This window comes from Hyperoodon ampullatus (genome assembly GCF_949752795.1).
Source record: "Hyperoodon ampullatus genome assembly, chromosome: 3".
NCBI classification, from domain to species: domain Eukaryota; kingdom Metazoa; phylum Chordata; class Mammalia; order Artiodactyla; family Ziphiidae; genus Hyperoodon; species Hyperoodon ampullatus.
The window spans coordinates 86,071,853-86,091,019 of record NC_136916.1 but is presented as its reverse complement, the minus strand read 5'-3'; the positions used below and the strand labels follow the sequence as shown (position 1 = coordinate 86,091,019).

The 19,167-nt window shown below is 44.9% G+C and overlaps 1 protein-coding gene across 1 annotated transcript in view; it reads left to right on the top strand.

The window, feature by feature from the left end:
* Positions 1 to 14,018, top strand: part of GLDN (gliomedin) — a gene marked incomplete at its 3' end in the record, with an annotated part of 66,295 nt that extends 52,277 nt beyond the window's left edge. Inside the window, exons 5-10 of the mRNA XM_079700424.1 lie at positions 3,912 to 4,049; positions 6,339 to 6,467; positions 9,156 to 9,239; positions 9,337 to 9,462; positions 11,009 to 11,159; positions 13,541 to 14,018. Of these exons, the coding sequence (XP_079556550.1) occupies positions 3,912 to 4,049; positions 6,339 to 6,467; positions 9,156 to 9,239; positions 9,337 to 9,462; positions 11,009 to 11,159; positions 13,541 to 14,018 (1,106 nt within the window). The remainder of the gene's footprint in view (positions 1 to 3,911; positions 4,050 to 6,338; positions 6,468 to 9,155; positions 9,240 to 9,336; positions 9,463 to 11,008; positions 11,160 to 13,540) is intronic.
* Between the last annotated feature and the right edge of the window lie 5,149 nt (positions 14,019 to 19,167).

Genomic DNA, 19,167 nt, shown 5'->3' with positions numbered 1-19,167 from the left:
TGAAAGCTTAAAAATTATCATGCACACACAGCTGAGAGTCAGAATACATCCATAAACAAAGGTCCTTAATATCCTGAGCTTTAAACACCTGCTCCTGTGCAGGCTGCATTATAACAGCTGCATTACAGTATGAACGTTTTTCTATTTCACACCTTGCCTTTTTGAGAAAGGAGGAAAATGCATAAGAGGAAGGAATAAAAGAAAAGAAGGGGAAATCAAACGATGATGCTGAGAGGCTCTTTGTGACTAGAATAAATGCCTGAAAAAAGAAACCCCTTAAGTAACTAGAAGATACCATTTCCCTGAGCATTGCTGAATGTAGGTCATGTGACACCTTTAGAAAGTATCAGTTATACTCGGTGCATTGTGCTGGCTGGACACTATGGCAGTGTTCTCTTTTGTGTCCTTCAGATAATGTGCTAAATTGCCTATTTAAAATACTGACAAAAGAACGTGTGCTCATGCAGAGGTCCCTGCTCTTCTTCACATCCTCTTCCACTGTGTCCCCAGCAACTCCATCAGTGCAAGATGACACCCAAGATCACCTCTGGCAGAGGCAGGGAACCAGGGGCTTCTGACCCCCATCTACAGCTGAATTGCACGTTTTCCACTGAGTTGTTTTTTTTTTAGTAGTTGGCTGAAATCTAGCAAATGTTTCTTTGTTCACCACATTTTTTAACAGTGATCAACACTTTAAGTTTCTTTCATACATGCTGACTTCCTTGGGATGGTCTGTGTAGGGTGCCTTGAATCTGGAAGACCTTTTCATTCCCTCGGCTTAAAGGAAAGCTGCTAAGAGCTCCAGATGTATGTTTTAGGGAATAATGGCCTCCGATGGCAGTGCAGAGTATTACAGCGCGATCTGTGGTGTGATGTGATATAATAACCTCCCCATTGCTGCAAGGGCTTGAAAGGAGCCAGTCGGGTGGTGGAGAGGGGCTTTCAGGGTTGGATGGGAGGTTAATCTAAGTGACCCCTAAGGTGCCTTCCGATCTGGAATTCTATGATTCTCTTGGGGCAGCTGTATAGGAATCCTATGGGGCTGGTAGGAAGTTGGGGGTAGGGTTCAGAATTGGTCTTAAATCTGGGGGGAGGACAATTGCAATGGCACAGAATGACAGTTGGAAAATGGGGATTGGCCAGGTTGATGGGGCACAGGAGAGGGGTGAATGGGCAATCACTCAGCCAGAACCTATAAGAAGGGGCTTGGGACTGGCAAGGTAATTAGAAAAAACAGTGAATGCTAAGCCCTCTTGGTTAAAGAGGTTGAGAGAAACTGAAGTTTTGCACTAAAACATGCCTCTGGCTCTTCCCTATTGCCTGAAATCTCTGCCACTTTGAAAAATATCTCTATTGAGCAGTATCTCCAGGAGGCTCTTGTCAAAATGAGCAAATGGGGGCTTCCCTGGTGGTGCAGTGGTTGAGAGTCCGCCTGCTGATGCAGGGGACACGGGTTCATGTCCCGGTCCGGGAAGATCCCACATGCTGCAGAGCGGCTAGGCCCGTGAGCCATGGCCGTTGAGCCTGCGCATCCGGAGCCTGTGCTCCGCAACAGGAGAGGCCACAACAGTGAGAGGCCCACATACCGCAAAAAAAAAAAAAAAGAGCAAATGATCCCTGCAATAGGGTATCATATTAACTGATCCATATCTGGCAATACCTTTGCACAATAGTAAGTAATCACTTTCCCTCTCAGTGTGCCTAGGTGCTCATGAGTTCTAGCAACTTTTTAATAGATTTTCTACATAAATAATCATGTCGTCTGCATATAAAGACAATATTAATTCATCCTTTCTAATCTGTTTGCCTTTATTTCTTTTTCTTTGCTTTATTGCACCGGCTAGAACCTCCAGTACAGTGTGAAATAAAAGTTATGAGAATAGATACCATTGTCTTTTTCCTGACCTTAGGGGGAAATCATTTAGTCTTTCATCATTAGGGATGATGTTAGCTGTAGGTTTTTTCATAGATGCCCTTTTTCAGATTGAGGAAGTTTCCTTCTATTCCTCTTTTTTTCATAAATTTTTATTTATTTATTCATTTATCTTTGGCTGCTTGGCTGCTTTGGGTCTTCATTGCTGCACGCGGGCTTTCTCTAGTTGTGGCAAGTGGGGGCTACTCTTCGTTGTGGTGTGTGGGCTTCTCATTGCAGCGTCTTCTCTTGTTGCGGAGCACAGGCTCTAGGCACACGGGATTCAGTAGTTGCAGCACGCGGGCTCAGTTGTTGTGGTGCGTGGGCTCGGTGGTTGTGGCTTGCAGCCTCTAGAGAGCAGGCTCAGTAGTTGTGGCGCACAGGCTTAGTTGCTCCGTGGCATGTGGGATCTTCCCAGACCAGGGCTCGAACCTGTGTCCCCTGCACTGGCAGGTGGATTCTTAACCACTGCACCACCAGGGAAGTCCCCTTCTATTCCTCATTTGATGAGAATTTTTATTAAGAATGGGTGTTGAATTTTATCAAATGTCTTTTCTGCCTCCACCAAGATGGTCATATAATTTTTTTCTTGCTTAAATTATTAATATACTACATTACATTGACTAAATGATTAAACTACTTTCAGTAGTTTAAACTACAGTTTAGAGACATTTGGCTGGGCAGTTAAACTACTTTCTGCTCAGTTTAATCCTCTTGAAGCTTGTTTTTAAGGTTTGTTATGATAGATCCACAGCAGCCTTGACTCTTGGGCTAATTTAGCCTCACTACTAAGAGAAGACTTTCCAAGGACTCGACCTAACAGCGCACCATTCTCTGAGATCTCTCTTTTTTGACTGGTGGGAATGAGAACCTTTCCCTGTGCAAGCTCTGAGAGTTGTGTAGTGAGTGGCTTTTTTTTCATTCTTTTCCCTACCTTGTAGACTTTCACCCTGCACAGACTATTACTCTGACAAAGACTTGAGGAAACACCTCTGAAGTTCTCCAGAGCTCTTTCTACATGATTACCCCCTCTCTCATATTCTGTCTCATGAATCCTAGCCACCTTTATCTCCCCAAACTCTACTTTTTGTCTCCTCACCTCAGTGAAATTGCTGGGCTTTGTTTAGGTTCCCCCTCCCTGAGCTGCTGTGTGGAAACTACTATGAGCCGAGGCAATCATATTATGCATGTTGTTTGCTTCCTTTCTCCCAGGCATCAGAATACTATGCTGCTGTAGTACAATGCTCAGATGAGTCACTGCGTAGATCTTGACTATTCCTAGCTGTGGATGGTAGGACTGTAGTTCCTATAGTGATGCCTCCCTGTGAGCAGAGACAGAGATTTCTTCCATTATATTTTGTTCACACTATCACCATCCCTTGTAATGCTTGTCCTAAAGCAGCTTTACCTGTTTTGCTACTTTGATTAAAAGCATTTTGCATTGGAATGTCACAGAAAAGGGCATTGGAGTTGGAATCAAGATTTTTGCTTCTCACTTAGCATCAATTGTAACCCCTGAGGCCTTAGTTCCAACTTCTATAAAATGAGAGTAAGGATAACTGACCAGCCTACCACTCCAATGTTGTGAGAAATATACCAGATAATGCAGAGGACAACATCCACCTTTATGGTGCCAAACAAACCCCTCTGAGTTCTCAGTCCTTCCTGCTGGGGTGAGGAGGGCGTGGGGTGGGGGAGGGCAGACTTCCAATTAGGCTTTACCTTCTTTCTGCTCTTGCTGTGACTGTCCTTCTAGGGGTTCACTCCTCTCCAACCTGTTGGCCCAGCCAAATGTCTCTAAAAAGAATTCAACAGAACCACCTGGAGATACTATTCTTTCATGAACTGAGAACATGCTGCTGTCCTAAAATGGTTATGAAGTGTTATGTATTTGGTTTCTGAAACTACTTCACCTTAAAAATACAAAGTACAATATTACAAAGTAGCTACTGTGCCAGAATTTCCTGCACAACAGGCTAATAAATCATTTTTCTCTCAGGGCCACCTGGAGCCACAGGAACTCCAGGGGAAAAGGGAGACCCTGGTGAGCTGGGCTTGACTGGAAACGAGGGCCCAGCAGGGCAGAAGGGTGACAAGGGAGACAAAGGGGACGTGTCTAATGATGTGCTTCCTTCAGGTAAGGGGCTGGCGCTCAGGCTCTCTCCCAAGGTGAATGGGCCCAGAAATTGGCCTGGCTTCTAGTAGCAAGGCTGCTCCGGGTCTTCTCTCCTTAGCTGCCTATGTGCCCATCTGTTTCGCAGCATGTTTTAGAGTTCTGTGCTTTCAACAAGGAGAGAACCATGCATGTAAGCCCAATGTTGGTGAAACCAAACCTGATATCTAAGCATGAGCAGTTGAGATAATGCAGGTCTAAGTGTCATGGCTGGATGGATTTCAGATGAAGGAAGCTTCCTTTTTCCAAATAGCTATTAAATCCAGCACAATCCAGAACAAGGCAAGTAAGCGAGCAATTTCAGATACCTCAGAGGACAACAGACAGAAAGCACAGCTTCAGAGTTGAGCTAGAGCCATCCTCAGGCCCTTATCCTAAGACTTTTGACATAGAATTGGGGCAGACATCGTTGCTGATCTTCTTTTTCTGGTTTCCAGCGCAGGTTAAAAACAGATAATTGCTGTGTATGGGGGAGGAGGTGGAGGCACAGCAAGCCTCAGAAAGACAATTACATGGTGGAAAGAGTAGGTGACAGCTGATGGTCATGGCACAGAAAGAGGCAGAAGAATTTTAAAAGCACACTACTTTGCAGACCATTTATACCATAAAAACATAACTATCCTATTAATGTGTTCAATAAGCATTTTTTAATACCAGAGAACACCATTTATGAATTAGGGATTTTGCTAGTAGCTGGAAATAGGAATATGAAAATGAGTTAAGACAATATCTGTCCTCAAGAAGCTAGGATGATAGATGTTCAGAACAATGACCCTGAATCAGTTGCCCATCCAGCCATTCAAAATTTATTGAGCACCTGCTATTTGCCAGGTACTGTGCTAAGACCAAAGCACCAAGGAAAGATCAAATTAGGTTTAGCATGCTTTGTTTAACAAACAGGGAAGTTGCCATGCAAAATATGTAAAATTTAATAAGTGTTTTGACAGGATCATATATATGTGAATATACTTTGAAAATATAAGTTCATGTTATACTCAGTTATACAGGAAATCTACACATCCAGAATACCACACTGCCCTATACTACCAGACAAGTGAGGGTGACCACAAACCATTCAGGAAAGCAACATCTCTGAGTGTACCCCAGTTCTAGAGAACAGGCCAGAGCTGAGTGTGTCCTCTGGGCCAGAGAGCAGAGAAGGAATAGGAGGGTTGGATTGTGTTTGCCTGCCTACAGATCTCTGCCCCTTCCACAGTGGGCTTAGACCCACTGTTAGCCCCTGTGACCCCTGCTTGCCCACTCTAAAGCGACTGAAAGTGCTTATTTGGTGGGGCTGGGAAGAGGCAGCTAAAGGGATCTTAGATCACCAGTCAGCCCAGGAAAGGAGGGTAGAACAAAAGGATTGAATATCCCAGCCTAGCGGCATCTTTATGAAAGTTCCATAACCAATGGCCCCTGCAAAGGGCTGTACCCACACTGGCCACCTGAAGCTGGAAGTGTGTAGGGATTCCACCTGCTGATGTGTAGAGAATCCAACTGTCCGAGCACTCACCCTGATGACTTCAATGTATTCTCACAAGTCAGGACAGGGAGTATGAGACAATCTGGAAATGAAGAACCAGTCTCAGAGGGTTAAGCTGCCTGCCCAAGGTCACAAAGCAGGACAGGAGCCCCTGATTTCTTCCACCACATAGAGGCAAGTTTCTCATACCTGACATCTTAGGAAGAAAACATCTTAGGAAGAAAACATCTTAGGAAGTTTTTAAAAATACAGATGACCAGCTTCCCCACCATTTTGATCTAATTGATCTGGGATGGGGCCCAGGCATTAGAATTGTGTTTGAGCTCCTTGGGTGATTCTAATAAGTAGTCAGGGTTGAGCTTTCTCAACATCAGCCAACGAAAAAAGGATGCGCTTAGGAGCAAGACACCCCTAAGGGTGAGTCCCAGCTCTATTCCAGTTGTGACCTGGGGCAAAGCGCTGAACTTCCCTGAGACTCGGGTCACTGAGGAACTGCTGATACTATCTCACAGAGTGGCTGAGAATGACAAAGGGGAGGAGATTTATAAAATTCCTAGCACAGTTCCTGGCACATAGTTGGAACTCAGCACCTACTATGGGTGCTCCCTCGACTCTGTGTGAACAAGTGCTGGAGGACAGCTATGTCTGGGAAGGGGGACTCAGCAAGCCTTCCTGGAGATGCTGGGTCCCCTTCTCCCTTGTGTGAAGCCCATCTCTGCCAATGGCTCTTTAATCAACCCCCATCCCTGCTTCTCTCTCTCTTTCTCCAGGTGCCAAAGGTGACCAAGGCCCACCCGGCCCACCTGGGCCCCCGGGCCCTCCGGGTCCCCCAGGGCCCCCTGGAAGCAGAAGATCCAAAGGCCCTCGTCAGCCAAACATGTTCACCGGCCAGTGCCCAGGTCACCCACCCCTGCCCCAGGGAACCACCTTTTCAGTTAATGATCCCAAACTCTCAGGCTTCACCCAGGATTTGTGACCAGATTTGTTTTAAACAGAGGGAAATTTTGCCCAAAGCGAGTGTCCCCCCTTGCAACCTGTTCCTGGGAGGCCTGAGCAGTCTGCCTGGGGTGAGGACTGGTGGCAGGTTTAGAATTGGGCCTCCCACCCCCTGGCCTAATCCTGCTCCCTTCACTTATCACCAGACTCTTTGCTCCTCCCTGCCAGATCTGCCATCCCTGGAGCATGAAGGGCTTGACTGATGCTGGGGAGTTGGAGATGATGGGGAAATTCAGATCGGCTAACTTCCCACAATACCCCAGTACTACCATCACCACCACTAATGTTGATGTTCCAGGCACAGGGCTAAGTGCTCAGTTCATTTAATTCTACAACAGTCCTATGATATAGGAGTCGTATTCTTACCAGTTTACAGATACAAAGCTGAAACCCCAAGGAACTACATAGCCTGTCCACGGTCACTCAGTTAGTAAGTGACAGAGCTAGGATTCAAACCGAGATGTGCCTGCCTGTAAAGCCCCTGCTTAGAGCATCTTCCTTTCGGAGACGGAAGTCCACACTTTGAGAATAAGCCAGTCAAGGCCAAGGGACACCTGATCTCTGGCAGGCCTGGATGGTTTGTTCCTCGGCCAGTTGTTACAGGGGTGGCCATGGGGTTGAAAGCTAAGGAGAAATCAAGGGCCATATTAATGGGAAATCCTTCTAGGGTAGAGCTAGAACTTCTCCCCACGGTGGTGACCAGGGACTAATTCACCTAACTTAGGCCGTGAGAAAGCACAACTTGATGCCTTGCTTCCTGGCAGAGAGGAGGGTCCTGACTGGAGTTTCTTTGTCACTTGCTGTGGATTTCATTGCCACTTTCTTAAACAGTCTTTCATTCTGTCTGGTGCACTGTTCTTTCTGAAAGACATTTGGGGAGCACACACAGTCAGAGTGGGTGAATCTGAGCTTTCAAAGATGTTACCACCCCCAGTAAATGGAGCCTGATTACATCCTGCCCAGCTGTTAAATCACCGCAGAGCTGCTCCCGCCCCGGGTCAGTGCCACCCCCTCCATTAGCATCACCCTTTGTTCAGCCTCCCTTGGACTGTGAGCTCAGTGGGAACCTTCCCCTGAGCGGAGGGGAGGTCTGACCTTGCTCTTTGGGGATTCTGATTTGCCAGAGGCTGTGTCAGCAGTGAGAGGGGTGCTGGAGAGCTGCTCTCCTCCACCTCACCTGTCTACCAAGAGGCTGGTCTGCAGGGGATGGGCTCCAGGGTTGTGAAAACTGCTTTAAAAGAGAGGCCGTTATCTTTCACTCTTCCTCCTGGAAATGAGCCCTCGTTGCACCCAGCATCTGAACTTGACCCTCTCTCCTGCTCCAACTCCCTTTCTTTAACCCCCATCCCACTCCCACAGCCTTAGAAGCTGGTGGGCGCTACATGACTTAATGAGAGCCTTTTCTTCAGACTAAGAATGGGAGGGTCTCTCTGTCCCCCTCTTGTGCGAAGCCCAAGCCCCTAAGCGGAAACTCCAGATGAAACCCAGGACGGCAGCATTGCGTGGGGTGGGGTGGGGGGGGAGTCTAACAGATCCCGAGACTGCTCTCTTTGGGTGACAAAGGGCTTCAGAGAGACACAGGCTCATCCAGCTAAAGGAAGATTAGAGACCGCGGAGGGTCCTGCCTCCTTATTTTGCTGATAAAGAAACCTCTCTAGTTTATTCTGTGAGTTTCCCTAGTGACAGTGGAGGTGCTCCTTTCTATCAAGCAACCACAGGGTGATTGGAAATCCTCAGAATTTGTCTAGGGAAGTGGGCCTGGCCTTTCTCAGAAAGCCTGATTTGCCCCGACCTGCCCCCAGGTAGGGGGTCCTTACCCCCAGGCAGTCCACTCCCTCTTGTCTTCACACTGACCATATTCCTCCCTGCCTCCTGTCCTGCTTCTGCCACCCTGAGCCACCTCTCCACCAAAGGTCTGAAATAAGCCCGTTTGCTAAGGGGAACAATGACAAGCCAAGAGGGATGAATTTGAGCTCAGTTGTAGCCTCAAACCAACTATGGATCAGGTGCCCCTCAAGGACCTGGGTCCTACAGGCCTTCAAGCAGAAACAGGTGGGAAATGGAGTGGGAAGGGGCTCAAATCTCTCTGTGCTGGGCTGCCTCTAGACTCCTTCTTCCTCTGTGATTCTACTCCCTGGCAGTTCAGGAAGACAGGGTAAAGTGGGTCACCCCATCATGAGACTGCTCCCTCATCCCCATCAGCTTCCCTGAAAGTGAAAATCCCTCCAGAAAAATGCAGACTGTGATAGATTCCCACTGGCCCAGAGGGACCAGGAACATGTCAGTAAGCCTGTCTTTCTCCCAGGTTGCTCAGTGCTTGGATGGCTGACTCAGGTGACATTTTCCTGATTGTAGTATCTTAGCAAATATTGTCATGGAACGCTTGTTGGAAACTCCCCAGGGAGGGGAAAAAATTTGGAAGTGTATGACTTGGTGCTTAAAAGCAAGCAAGCAAAAACCTCAGTGAGCCTATTGTAAAGGATGCTTACGGAACTAGAGTCTGGTTTGAGGTTGTGTAACCAGTTATAAAGTTATATATATATCTCACTGTGCCAACTAGTTTGCTCTGATTATCGTTGTTGTTGTTTTAGGTGAGATGTGTGCTGTACCAAATGATGATACCTTGGTTGGAAAAGCTGATGAGAAAGTCAGTGAACACCATTCCCTGCAAGCAGGTACAGAAACAAAGCACTCTGTTTTAAAATTCAGAAATCAGATGGCTAAAAGTCATAATTGGTAGGTGAGTAACTTTCTTTTCTCTTCTTTTGGTAGAATCCATGATCACGTCCATTGGAAATCCAACACAAGTTTTGAAAGTTAAAGAGACGTTTGGGACTTGGATAAGAGAGTCTGCTAACAAGAGTGATGAACGGATCTGGGTGACTGAACATTTTTCAGGTGCTTTCACTTGGTGGATGATCCATATCTGTGTTGTAATTGTATCTTTCATCCGTTGCCTCCTTTCAGGCTTATCCTATTTCTGTGTCTGAAGTCCCTGCTAATTGGTGTAACAGACTTGCTCTTTATTTTAGAAAGCCCAAATGAGTAGGCAGAATACTTTTCTCAGTTGAGCACACTGGTGACAAGCCTTGCAGTTCAGGTCACAGGGACATGACCAGGGCACCCTCAGTGTAGCTTATTCCAATTTTCAGCAAAGTGTCCAGAAGGAAACAAATAGCATTATGACTGATGGGTTTATAAATCCCAAAAACCTTAATGCGGAAGAAATGTTGGAGACAAATTCTTCTGCATGGTCTATCTTTCTTTAAGGAGAGTACTTTTGGCCACTTTTCTCAGATATCTGTAGGCAGAGGGCCCAGGGGAGAGGGTGAAGTGTCATCTTGCAGGTCTGCTGCATCTGAACATGACCCTAGTCACACTGCCCCAAAGGAATGTGGTCAGGAATTGCCAGTGGTAGTAGCGGTGGCCCCATGCCAGAAGAGGCCTGGCCATACCTACTAGTCAGAGCAATAGCTGAGATACGCTGCTTCATTTCATCAAGGCTCACACATCAGCTGGCAGTGACTGCCTGGATGACCAGCTGAGAAGGATTCTGTGGCTCAAAAGGAAAGAGCAAGGTCATGAGTCAGCATGGCCACCGTGGAGTGCAAGAGGCAGAAGGTGACTGCATGGTGCTCTTCCCGATACAGGCCTATGTCAGCCTGATAGAAAATTTTATAAAATTGTAGGGGAGAGGGTGATGCCATTTTCCTGGGAGGATCAAAGCCAACTCTGTGGTTACTATGTTGAAAAGATGGTTCGGAAAAAGAAACGAAACTGAGTTATTTGTAGTGAGGTGGATGGACCTAGAGTCTGTCATACAGCATGAAGTAAGTCAGAAAGAGAAAAACAAATACCGTACGCTAACGCATATATATGGAATCTAAAAAAAAAAAAATGGTTCTGAAGAACCAAGGGGCAGGACAGGAATAAAGACGCAGACATAGAGAATGGACTTGAACACACGGGGAGGGGGAAGGGTAAGCTGGGATGAAGTGAGAGAGTGGCATTGACATATATTCACTACCAAATGTAAAATAGCTGGCCAGTGGGAAGCAGCCGCATAGCACAGGGAGATCACCTAGGTGCTTTGTGACCACCTAGAGGGGTGGGATAGGGAGGGTGGGAGGGAGGGAGATGCAAGAGGGAAGAGATATGGGGACATATGTATATGTATAGCTGATTCACTTTGTTATAAAGCAGAAACTAACACACCATTGTAAAGCAATTATACTCCAGTAAAAATGTTAAAGAAAAAAACTAAAAAAAAAGATGGTTCGGGAATCCATAGAAGAGAATTGGCCTTTGAGTTTGAGAGCCTGAGACGTTTGAAAGTGGACAAGGACCCTTACAGGACATCTCACTCTCATCTTCCGTCCTTTTAACTTCCTCCCCCCGCTCATTGCCAAGCTGTGATTGCCTTTCGCTGGCTTCCCTCCTGCAGGCCTCAGGGTGAAGGAATTCCAGGACCAGCCCTCACTGCTGAACGGCAGTTACACGCTCATCCACCTCCCGTACTATTTCCATGGCTGTGGGCACACCGTTCACAACAACTCTCTCTACTACCACAAAGGAGGCTCCAACACCATAGTGAGGTGAGTCCCCTGGGGCCCCTGGCACCCTCCTCTCTGCCCCACAGCCCATCCTTCAACTACTTAGGGGAAGGGACTGTGGTTCCATCATCTTTATGTCCCCAGGGGTGACACACAGCCAGAGATCAGTGAGGGTTTGCTGACCAAATGAACCACAGGACACGATGAGTGAGCCCCATATCTGCATTTATTGCTGGTCTGGACACCAAGAGTAAGGTCAGGGCCAGAGAGAAGGAGGCCTGGAGTGATAACAGCAGGAGCTTTCTCATCCTTTGGGAAAGGAAGCAGCGGAACCCAGAGCTCCCTCTAGAAGGAAGGTATCATTACCCCGAAATCGGTTTTGCTCTGAAAAATGTTGGGTATGAAGAATTTCATGTCACGGCTGAGATCACTGAGGACTAGAGACTGCAAGGCAAAGTCAGGGTCCCTGCCTTCAGATCGCTCTGTCATCCTGACGGAGCCCTCGCCAGGCCACCTCCCCGGCTCCCTCCACTTTGCCACGGGGAGGGGAGGTGGCCACACGGGTAGTCGGGTAGTCGGTGCCCAGGGCAGCAGCCCAAGCTTCCTGGCTTCACACAAGAATTGCTGAAAATTGTCTGCATGGCTCCTGAAGAAATCGAGTTCTGGGCTTTAGAGACAGAAGCGGGTCATCTTGGGCAAATCAAGAGAGCAGTGAACTCAAGTTCCAACTCTCCTGCCTACTTACTCGTGGCCTCAGAGGAGAGACTCCAACTCCTATGACCTCATTAAAAATGCAAAGGCAGACCAGAGCCTCTGCAGCCCTCCACTGTACCCCGCTCTGAAATGACAATTCCAGTGTTACAAAAGCCATGGTCCTCATCGTTCCAAACAAGAGACAAGGGAGGGAGGACTGGGTCCCTTCTCTCTCTCCCTCTGTGAGATCCAGCTTCAACAACCTTGTTGGTGCTGCAGAGCTAGGCTAGGATCGGGGCAGGTCTCCTAGTACATCGTGCAGTTAAACCAGCCACATTAGACACACGTGTCAGCCGTGGCTGCAAGCGTCCCCTCCTGTGCCTCTCACCCCCCTCTACTGGGCTTCTGCACCACCTCGTCATCTGGACAGCATCTTGTGCTAACAGAACAAGATAACTGACCCTCCTCCCGTTCAGAAGCCCTCTCTCCCCAGACACACTCCTTTCTGTGACATTTGTTCTTATTCAGTCCTGTGGCTCCCGGGGACCACTGTTACATGGGGTGGTAGGAGGGGAGCTCTGGGGTAAATGAGCCCAAAGGAGGACTGGCCACCCTAAGAAAGAGAGTCTTCTAATGACACTAAGTTTGCGTGAGGCACTGGTTAGGAGACCTATGCTGGGGCCCTGCTCCAGTGCCAGGCCACAGACTGGGAGGAGAAGGAGAGGCAGACTGGAATTAGATGCTTTTTTTTGCTGGGAGAGGCAAGCCTCAACAAGGAATGCAGTTGTAGGTGCCAGTACTAGTCAGGAACCCAATGGCAGTCCTGAATCCCGGGCATTCAGAGGAAGGAGAACCCCGAGAGTTGAGATGGGCAAGCAGGGCCTTCTCAAGCCCTCACTCTTGTTTCTTTTCAAGCTTACTTCAGGCTTTCTTGATTGGTTTCAAGCTCGCTATGTTCCAGTGCATACCCGCAGCTTCACACCCTTCTCAGTTCTTCTGCTGCTCAATGGCACCCTCTAGTGTTTTTTCTTCTCCTTTAGCCTAAAGTTCCTGAATTTTCATTCCTGCAGTTGAATCATAATCCACTTTTGATATGATCTAGATGTGGAGTCTGCCAAATCAGACGGCCTCTGGGAGCTGAGGGGCATGGGATTTCATGCCGTCACTTCATTGATCCAGTCACTTATCAGACAAGAAAAATGACGTCACAGCCATGACTTTGCTGCTTCGCTTCTCAGTTGGTGACTTCCTTCATTGAGCCTCCTGTGAAACTTTTGTCTTAAAACTCCAGCATGGAGTAGAGGAAGAACCCCCAAACTTGGAGTCAAAAGCCTGAGTTTAAACTCTGGCTCTGATACTTACTTGTGTTCCTGGGCCAGTCACTTCTCCTTTTCTCATTAGTAAAATGAAACAACTGGACTAGATTATCTTTTAAGGCCCCTTGCAACTTTGAGAGGGCATTTCAGGAGGTCAGCAAACACCTGAGGATTCAGGAGGTTAAGGAATTTTATCGGGGTCACATGGCTAGTAGGTGGACACTGGGATGTAGTCACCATCCTCTACATCCTTGCTGCTCACAGCACTGCAGACGGAACAGTAGAATGAGCACAACCTGGGAACTTACTAGAAATGCAGAATCTCAGGCCCCACCCCAGTTTAATGGAGGAGCCTAAAAAACCACCCTTGTCCACAAAAATGGTGGCTCATATCTACTTTTTTATACATTTCAGATTTGAATTTGGCAAAGAGACATCCCAAACTCTGAAGCTTGAAAATGCCTTGTATTTTGATCGAAAATACCTCTTTGCAAATTCCAAGACGTACTTCAATTTAGCTGTAGATGAAAAGGGCCTTTGGATTATCTATGCTTCCATTGTGGATGGCTCGAGCATCCTTGTCGCACAGCTGGACGAGAAGACCTTCTCTGTGGTGCAGCACATCAACACCACGTACCCCAAATCCAAGGCTGGCAACGCCTTCATTGCCCGAGGGATCCTCTATGTCACGGACACCAAAGATATGAGGATAACATTTGCCTTTGATTTGTTAGGAGGGAAACAGATCAATGCAAACTTCGATTTAAGAACTTCCCCATCTGTTCTTGCCATGTTATCATACAATATGAGAGACCAGAATTTATATTCTTGGGAAGATGGCCATTTAATGCTTTATCCTGTACAGTTTTTGTCAGCTACGTTAAACCAGTGATGGGATGTATTCTATTCCCCTCAGTAAATTTCAGCTGTTCTCTGGTACCATGTATATCCCAATAGAAAACTTGTCTTTAAGGGTGGTCAGGTACTTAGCTGTCATAATCACATGACATGGGTGTTTATATGGTTGCTGACCCCCTTTTAATTCAGATTCTGTAGGAGAAAAATAACAGATTGGAACTCAAAAATGGCTGATATTTGGTGATTCCTTTACAAACTAGCTGGGCAAGTTACCTCTCCCTCTTTAGGTTTCGTTTTCCCCACTGGTAATTTGAAAGGGCTGGCTAAGATGATTGGTAAGATTTCCTCAAGTTGTAGGGAATTCTGTGATTCTTAGCTGTTGCTGCTCTCACAACTTTTACATATTTGGTTTTGATTTTTGGTTTTTAGCTACATGCTGAGCAATTTTACCTCTGAGTTGATCAGCCTGATTGCTTGAGCAACAAATTCCTTAGTGATGACTTGGTGCCTTGGAAGCTGCATTGACCCCTTAAGGCTGCTGAGGTACCTTATTACCCCTAATTTATTACCTTTCTCTGCATCTGCACCTGCCACCACAGCACCAGAGTGGTCATTATCCTCAGCTCCTGATTACCACTCCAAGATTAGCAAAAGCCAGGAATAACTACCTGCTTGTGTTGCCTAATGAAACAGAAACAGGCCCTTCCAGGTTCCTATCAATTTTTGATCATGCTGATACACAGGTTGGGTCATAAACATTGAATCCTCAGGTCTTGCAGGGTTCTTCTGCCACAGATATGGATCTGCTATCAGAGTAAATTCTGTGCTAGTGGGCATTACGCTGGCGAGAACCTTGGGAAGCTCTTTGCAGTTTTCAGAAGGCACCATTCGTGATTATTATCTAGAAGAGGGATGAGCAAACTATGACCCTCCGGCCAAAGCCAGCCCATCGTCTGTTTTTGTAAACAAAGTTTTATTCCACACCGTCACAGGCATTTGGTTATGTATTATAGTATATGACTACTTTTCCTCTACACTGGCAGAGTTGAATCACTGCAAGAAAGTTGAGTAACAGCCCAAAAAAACTAAAACATTTACTCTCTGGCCCTTTACAGCAAAAGTTTGCCAACCCCTGATCTAGAATATAAAGTGAGCCTAATTCTTGAAAGGGCTTATTCACCTGAGCCTGTTTGTTATATTTTGTTTTGTTCCAGACAAAAAAGTGGTCATTTATATGGCTTGAGTTTTTGGTAAAGAAGAAGGGTGAGAACAGCATAAAATTAAATGGCCCTCCCAAAAAGTAGTTAATGAACTGTTCTTACCCTAATACAGTTTTAAAGAATGTGATCTGGTTCCTTCGGACGCAAGGAGAAAATCCAGTTTAACCTGCTCCTAAATGCCCTTAGATACGCATATTTTCCCTTCAGCCCAGCACTGAGGTCCAGGCAGCGCCACTGAGAGTCGAAAGGAATCTGGAAAGTTTCTGTGGTCCTGCAGCCAGGAAAGAGACCTAGGGAGATACTTATGTAAAGATTTTTCAGCAACTTGCTCTCACTGAGTACATGAATGTGTTGGGGGGAGAGCTTCTGAAACTTTTTCACTGGAGCCAAATCGATTCTCAGTGGCCCTGAGTCCTGGTTTTATACCTTATTAATAGAAGCATTTTAAAACTTAGGGGAAGTACAGATTTAAATATTTAAATCTCCCCACACCCTGAATAAACCTAGGCAGCTATTAGGGAATTTATTGTTGTTGTGTTCTCAAAATAATGGGTATTTGAAACTTTTTTCCCCACTTTTTAATTAGATTGGTTGTGTCATGTCATCACAGCTTTTAAAAAATACTCTCTTCAGATTCATGTTTTATAACAAAGTAAAATAGAGTTTCATGTTCAAGATCAATGTGTTTAATATATACTAGTCTTCTTTTAAACTATTTAAAAATATGCATTGCTGTTTCTGGACATAGGGGACCTGAATATGTGTATAATTTCATAGTGATAGTTGTAATAGTAATATATACAATACTAATTGTATATACAGTAGCAACCAAAAGAGGTTACTTATTGAGTTAGCACATATTTCTTTTAGAAAAAAAGTTTTAGAAACCCTAGTCTTTATATTTGAGCTATCTTAGCACCCTAAATTTTTGGTAAGGAATCATATACTCACTCACTCACATATACTCACATATAGCGAAGTTTATACTGGGATTTCTCTCTCTCTCTCTCTCTCTCGTTTTTTGCTATGGCAGAGTAATATAAGGACAACTGAGTTTGACCAACAAACAAAAATGAGTAATTTCATAATAAGGGTGACAAGTTTGTCTTTACAGAGTGAAAAGAATTCAGATTTTACTCATTCTTTCCTGCAGTGTTTGATTTAAAAAAAAAAGAGAGAGAGAGAAAGGTTTGAGCTCACTGCTAAAATAGAATGTACCACCTAATGTTTTTAGGTCAAGATATCATTTTAGCAGTTTACATTGTCACTTATAACCAAAGTTACTTTAAAGCACTTTCCAAATGTCTGCACTTCTGATGTCAGAATCAAACCAGATAATTCTCTAATTCTTCTTTAATCTAAAGCAGATAGCTTCCCACCAGAAAGTAAATAAAACCACCCCTCCCAACCTCAAATGTGGGTGAACTCTATTTCAAAGCATTTTCTTGCAAACTGATAATGTGTCCTATTGAAGCCATGTGGTGGTTATGGTCTCAACGTATCACTAAGCACAGGTGTTATGACAAAGAAAGAGTCCTGGGGGAAAAGTTTTAAAATGAGGAATTCTGATCTTAGGTACCTTCACAGTCTCTTACCTTCCAAGTTTGCAAGATAAAAAAGTCAAATGAGACACCCAAATGCTTGAAGAACCAAGTGTCATTTTAGAGCTGCGCAGACTACACTTTGGCTGTGACTGGCTGATCACAAACCAGATGAAGGAGAAGTTCGTGATCAGGCTTTTCAGTCTTCATGAAGCTGCTGTGACGTGGTGTACCATACTGCATTGAAAGCCATAATATCCAGTCTGTAACCACAGATTCTGAACTATTCTGAACAACAAATGAATCATGGTGAATGTCTCTTTTTTGGTTAGAATTTATTTAACTTTAATCTAATTAGTCAATAAAAATAATTGCTGAACACAATCACGTGTTGAAACAAGTGTAGTGTTATCTGTACCTCTTATTAATTTACATGTAACATTTAAAAGAAAAAATAACCACCAAAAACCAGTATTGTGGTAGAATTATATTTGTTGCTCCTCTGTTCAAACTCTCACAGTTTGCTAGCTCTTTTGAATACTGAAAAAAATCATTGATATGGACTATGTTTTCTCTATAGGAAAACATGAAAAAGGTACTAGTTACTAAGACTAGATACTTACTGATATAAATGCAATGAATATTTGCTAACTAATTGGCTTAGGTGAGGCAAGTACAAAGGACATGACTTTTTAGGCTAAAAATAAAAAAGAAGAAATTTTTTAAATTGGATTTGTGTGAATTTGGGCAAGTCTCTCAATCCCTCAGAACCTGTTTCATATGTAAAATGTGGATAATAGTACTATGTACCTCCCTTGATTTTTCTATGTGAAATGAGAAGTGCTCTAAAAATTGATTCTTAATAAATTATAAATGCAACTTTTATAGTTCATCCCTACAGGGAACCAGAGTGACCCTGTTATTCTTACAGCCTTATTCAAGGGCTGCAGAGATGAGTGAGGGGCACAGCATCAACAGTTTCTATCTATTGGTCTGTTTGATGAGGTAGTTAACACTTCATGTCACCAAAAAATGGTCCCTTAGTCACACAACAAATTTACAATAAAACTGCCCTCAAATAATGAAAAAAAAACAATTCAAGGACCTGCTGCCTTGATCTACAGAGCTTCTTTAAAACCTTCCCTAGAAGTGTCTCTGTTACTGGGAGGCCCAGGCATGCGCTACTGATGACTTTTGTCTTTAAAATAATACAAAGCAAAAAAGAAATAAAAGTCCATGAAGAACATAGCCTTGCCCCTTTAATTGAACCATTCAGACCTTGCATGGGATGTTCACATATTCAATCTTATAGCTGTTCACTCTATGATTTAAAATAAGCAAGAAATTAACTTGTCTTCCTACCTTTCCCTCCAAGCAATTTGCCATGATCAGTCTCAAAAACTGAGCTACTTGAAAAGTGGTGGTTAAACTACTTTCTAAAATCTAAAAAATTAATTTCAAAATTGCTGAAGTCTTGTGTCTAGCAATCTGGCATGGTCAGTGTCCCAAACTCATTTGCCAAGAGGCCACATACACAATCACAGGATTACAAATGGTCAACACTAGATAGAACCTTCACAGAATACCCACTCCAACCCTCTCATTTAAAAGCCTAGAAAAGTGAGGCCAGAGAAGATTCACCCAACATCACAGCTTAAGTGCCAAGGTAAACATGAGACACTGTTTCCTGACTTTATGATCATGTTTTCCACCTCACTCTGCCACTTTCAAAGGAAAGATCTGGTCTCTGTAACAGGAAAGAGAAAATAATTAACTTTGAAGATTTTTTCAAAAGGCATTCCTTTTTGAAAAGCTCTACCTAGAGGAAAATGGCAAATCAAGCCTAGTCAGGCAGAGAACACTCCCCACCAAAGAATTTCTCAACAGTCATCACCTTCTGACTGTTGGTAGGTAAGCATGCTGAAGCAGTGCCACGTGTTACTCTAAAAACTGCCCCACCACTGGACAACCCTTCCTGCCCAAAGTTTTAGAGACATCAACACAACTACTGCCTGGTGCTTACCAGCTATGGGCCATGGTCTCTTCTAAGCAATCTGAACACATTATTTCACTTAATCATAGATGCTCAAGTGGAAAAGCCCTTAAATATGATCTATTCTCTCTGCTCAATGTTTTAATCCTGTCTCCAAGCGTAGTAGACACTGTGATGCACTCACTACATGGATTCCACTTCAGGAAAGCCTTTCTGCCCCTGGTGCTGGGAGTGCTGTTGGCATATAGCCTTCAGCCGTCAGCCCCTTCAGGAATTGCCTCGTCTGCAGAGATCCCCTCCACCCAGAAAGCACTCCCTCATCCAATGACGGATCAGTGTGAGTATAAGGGCCTGGACAACTCAGCCCAACTTGGAACTACTCTAAAGGGCCATTCTAGTGCCAGAGATCCCCAGAGCTCAGCCAAATCT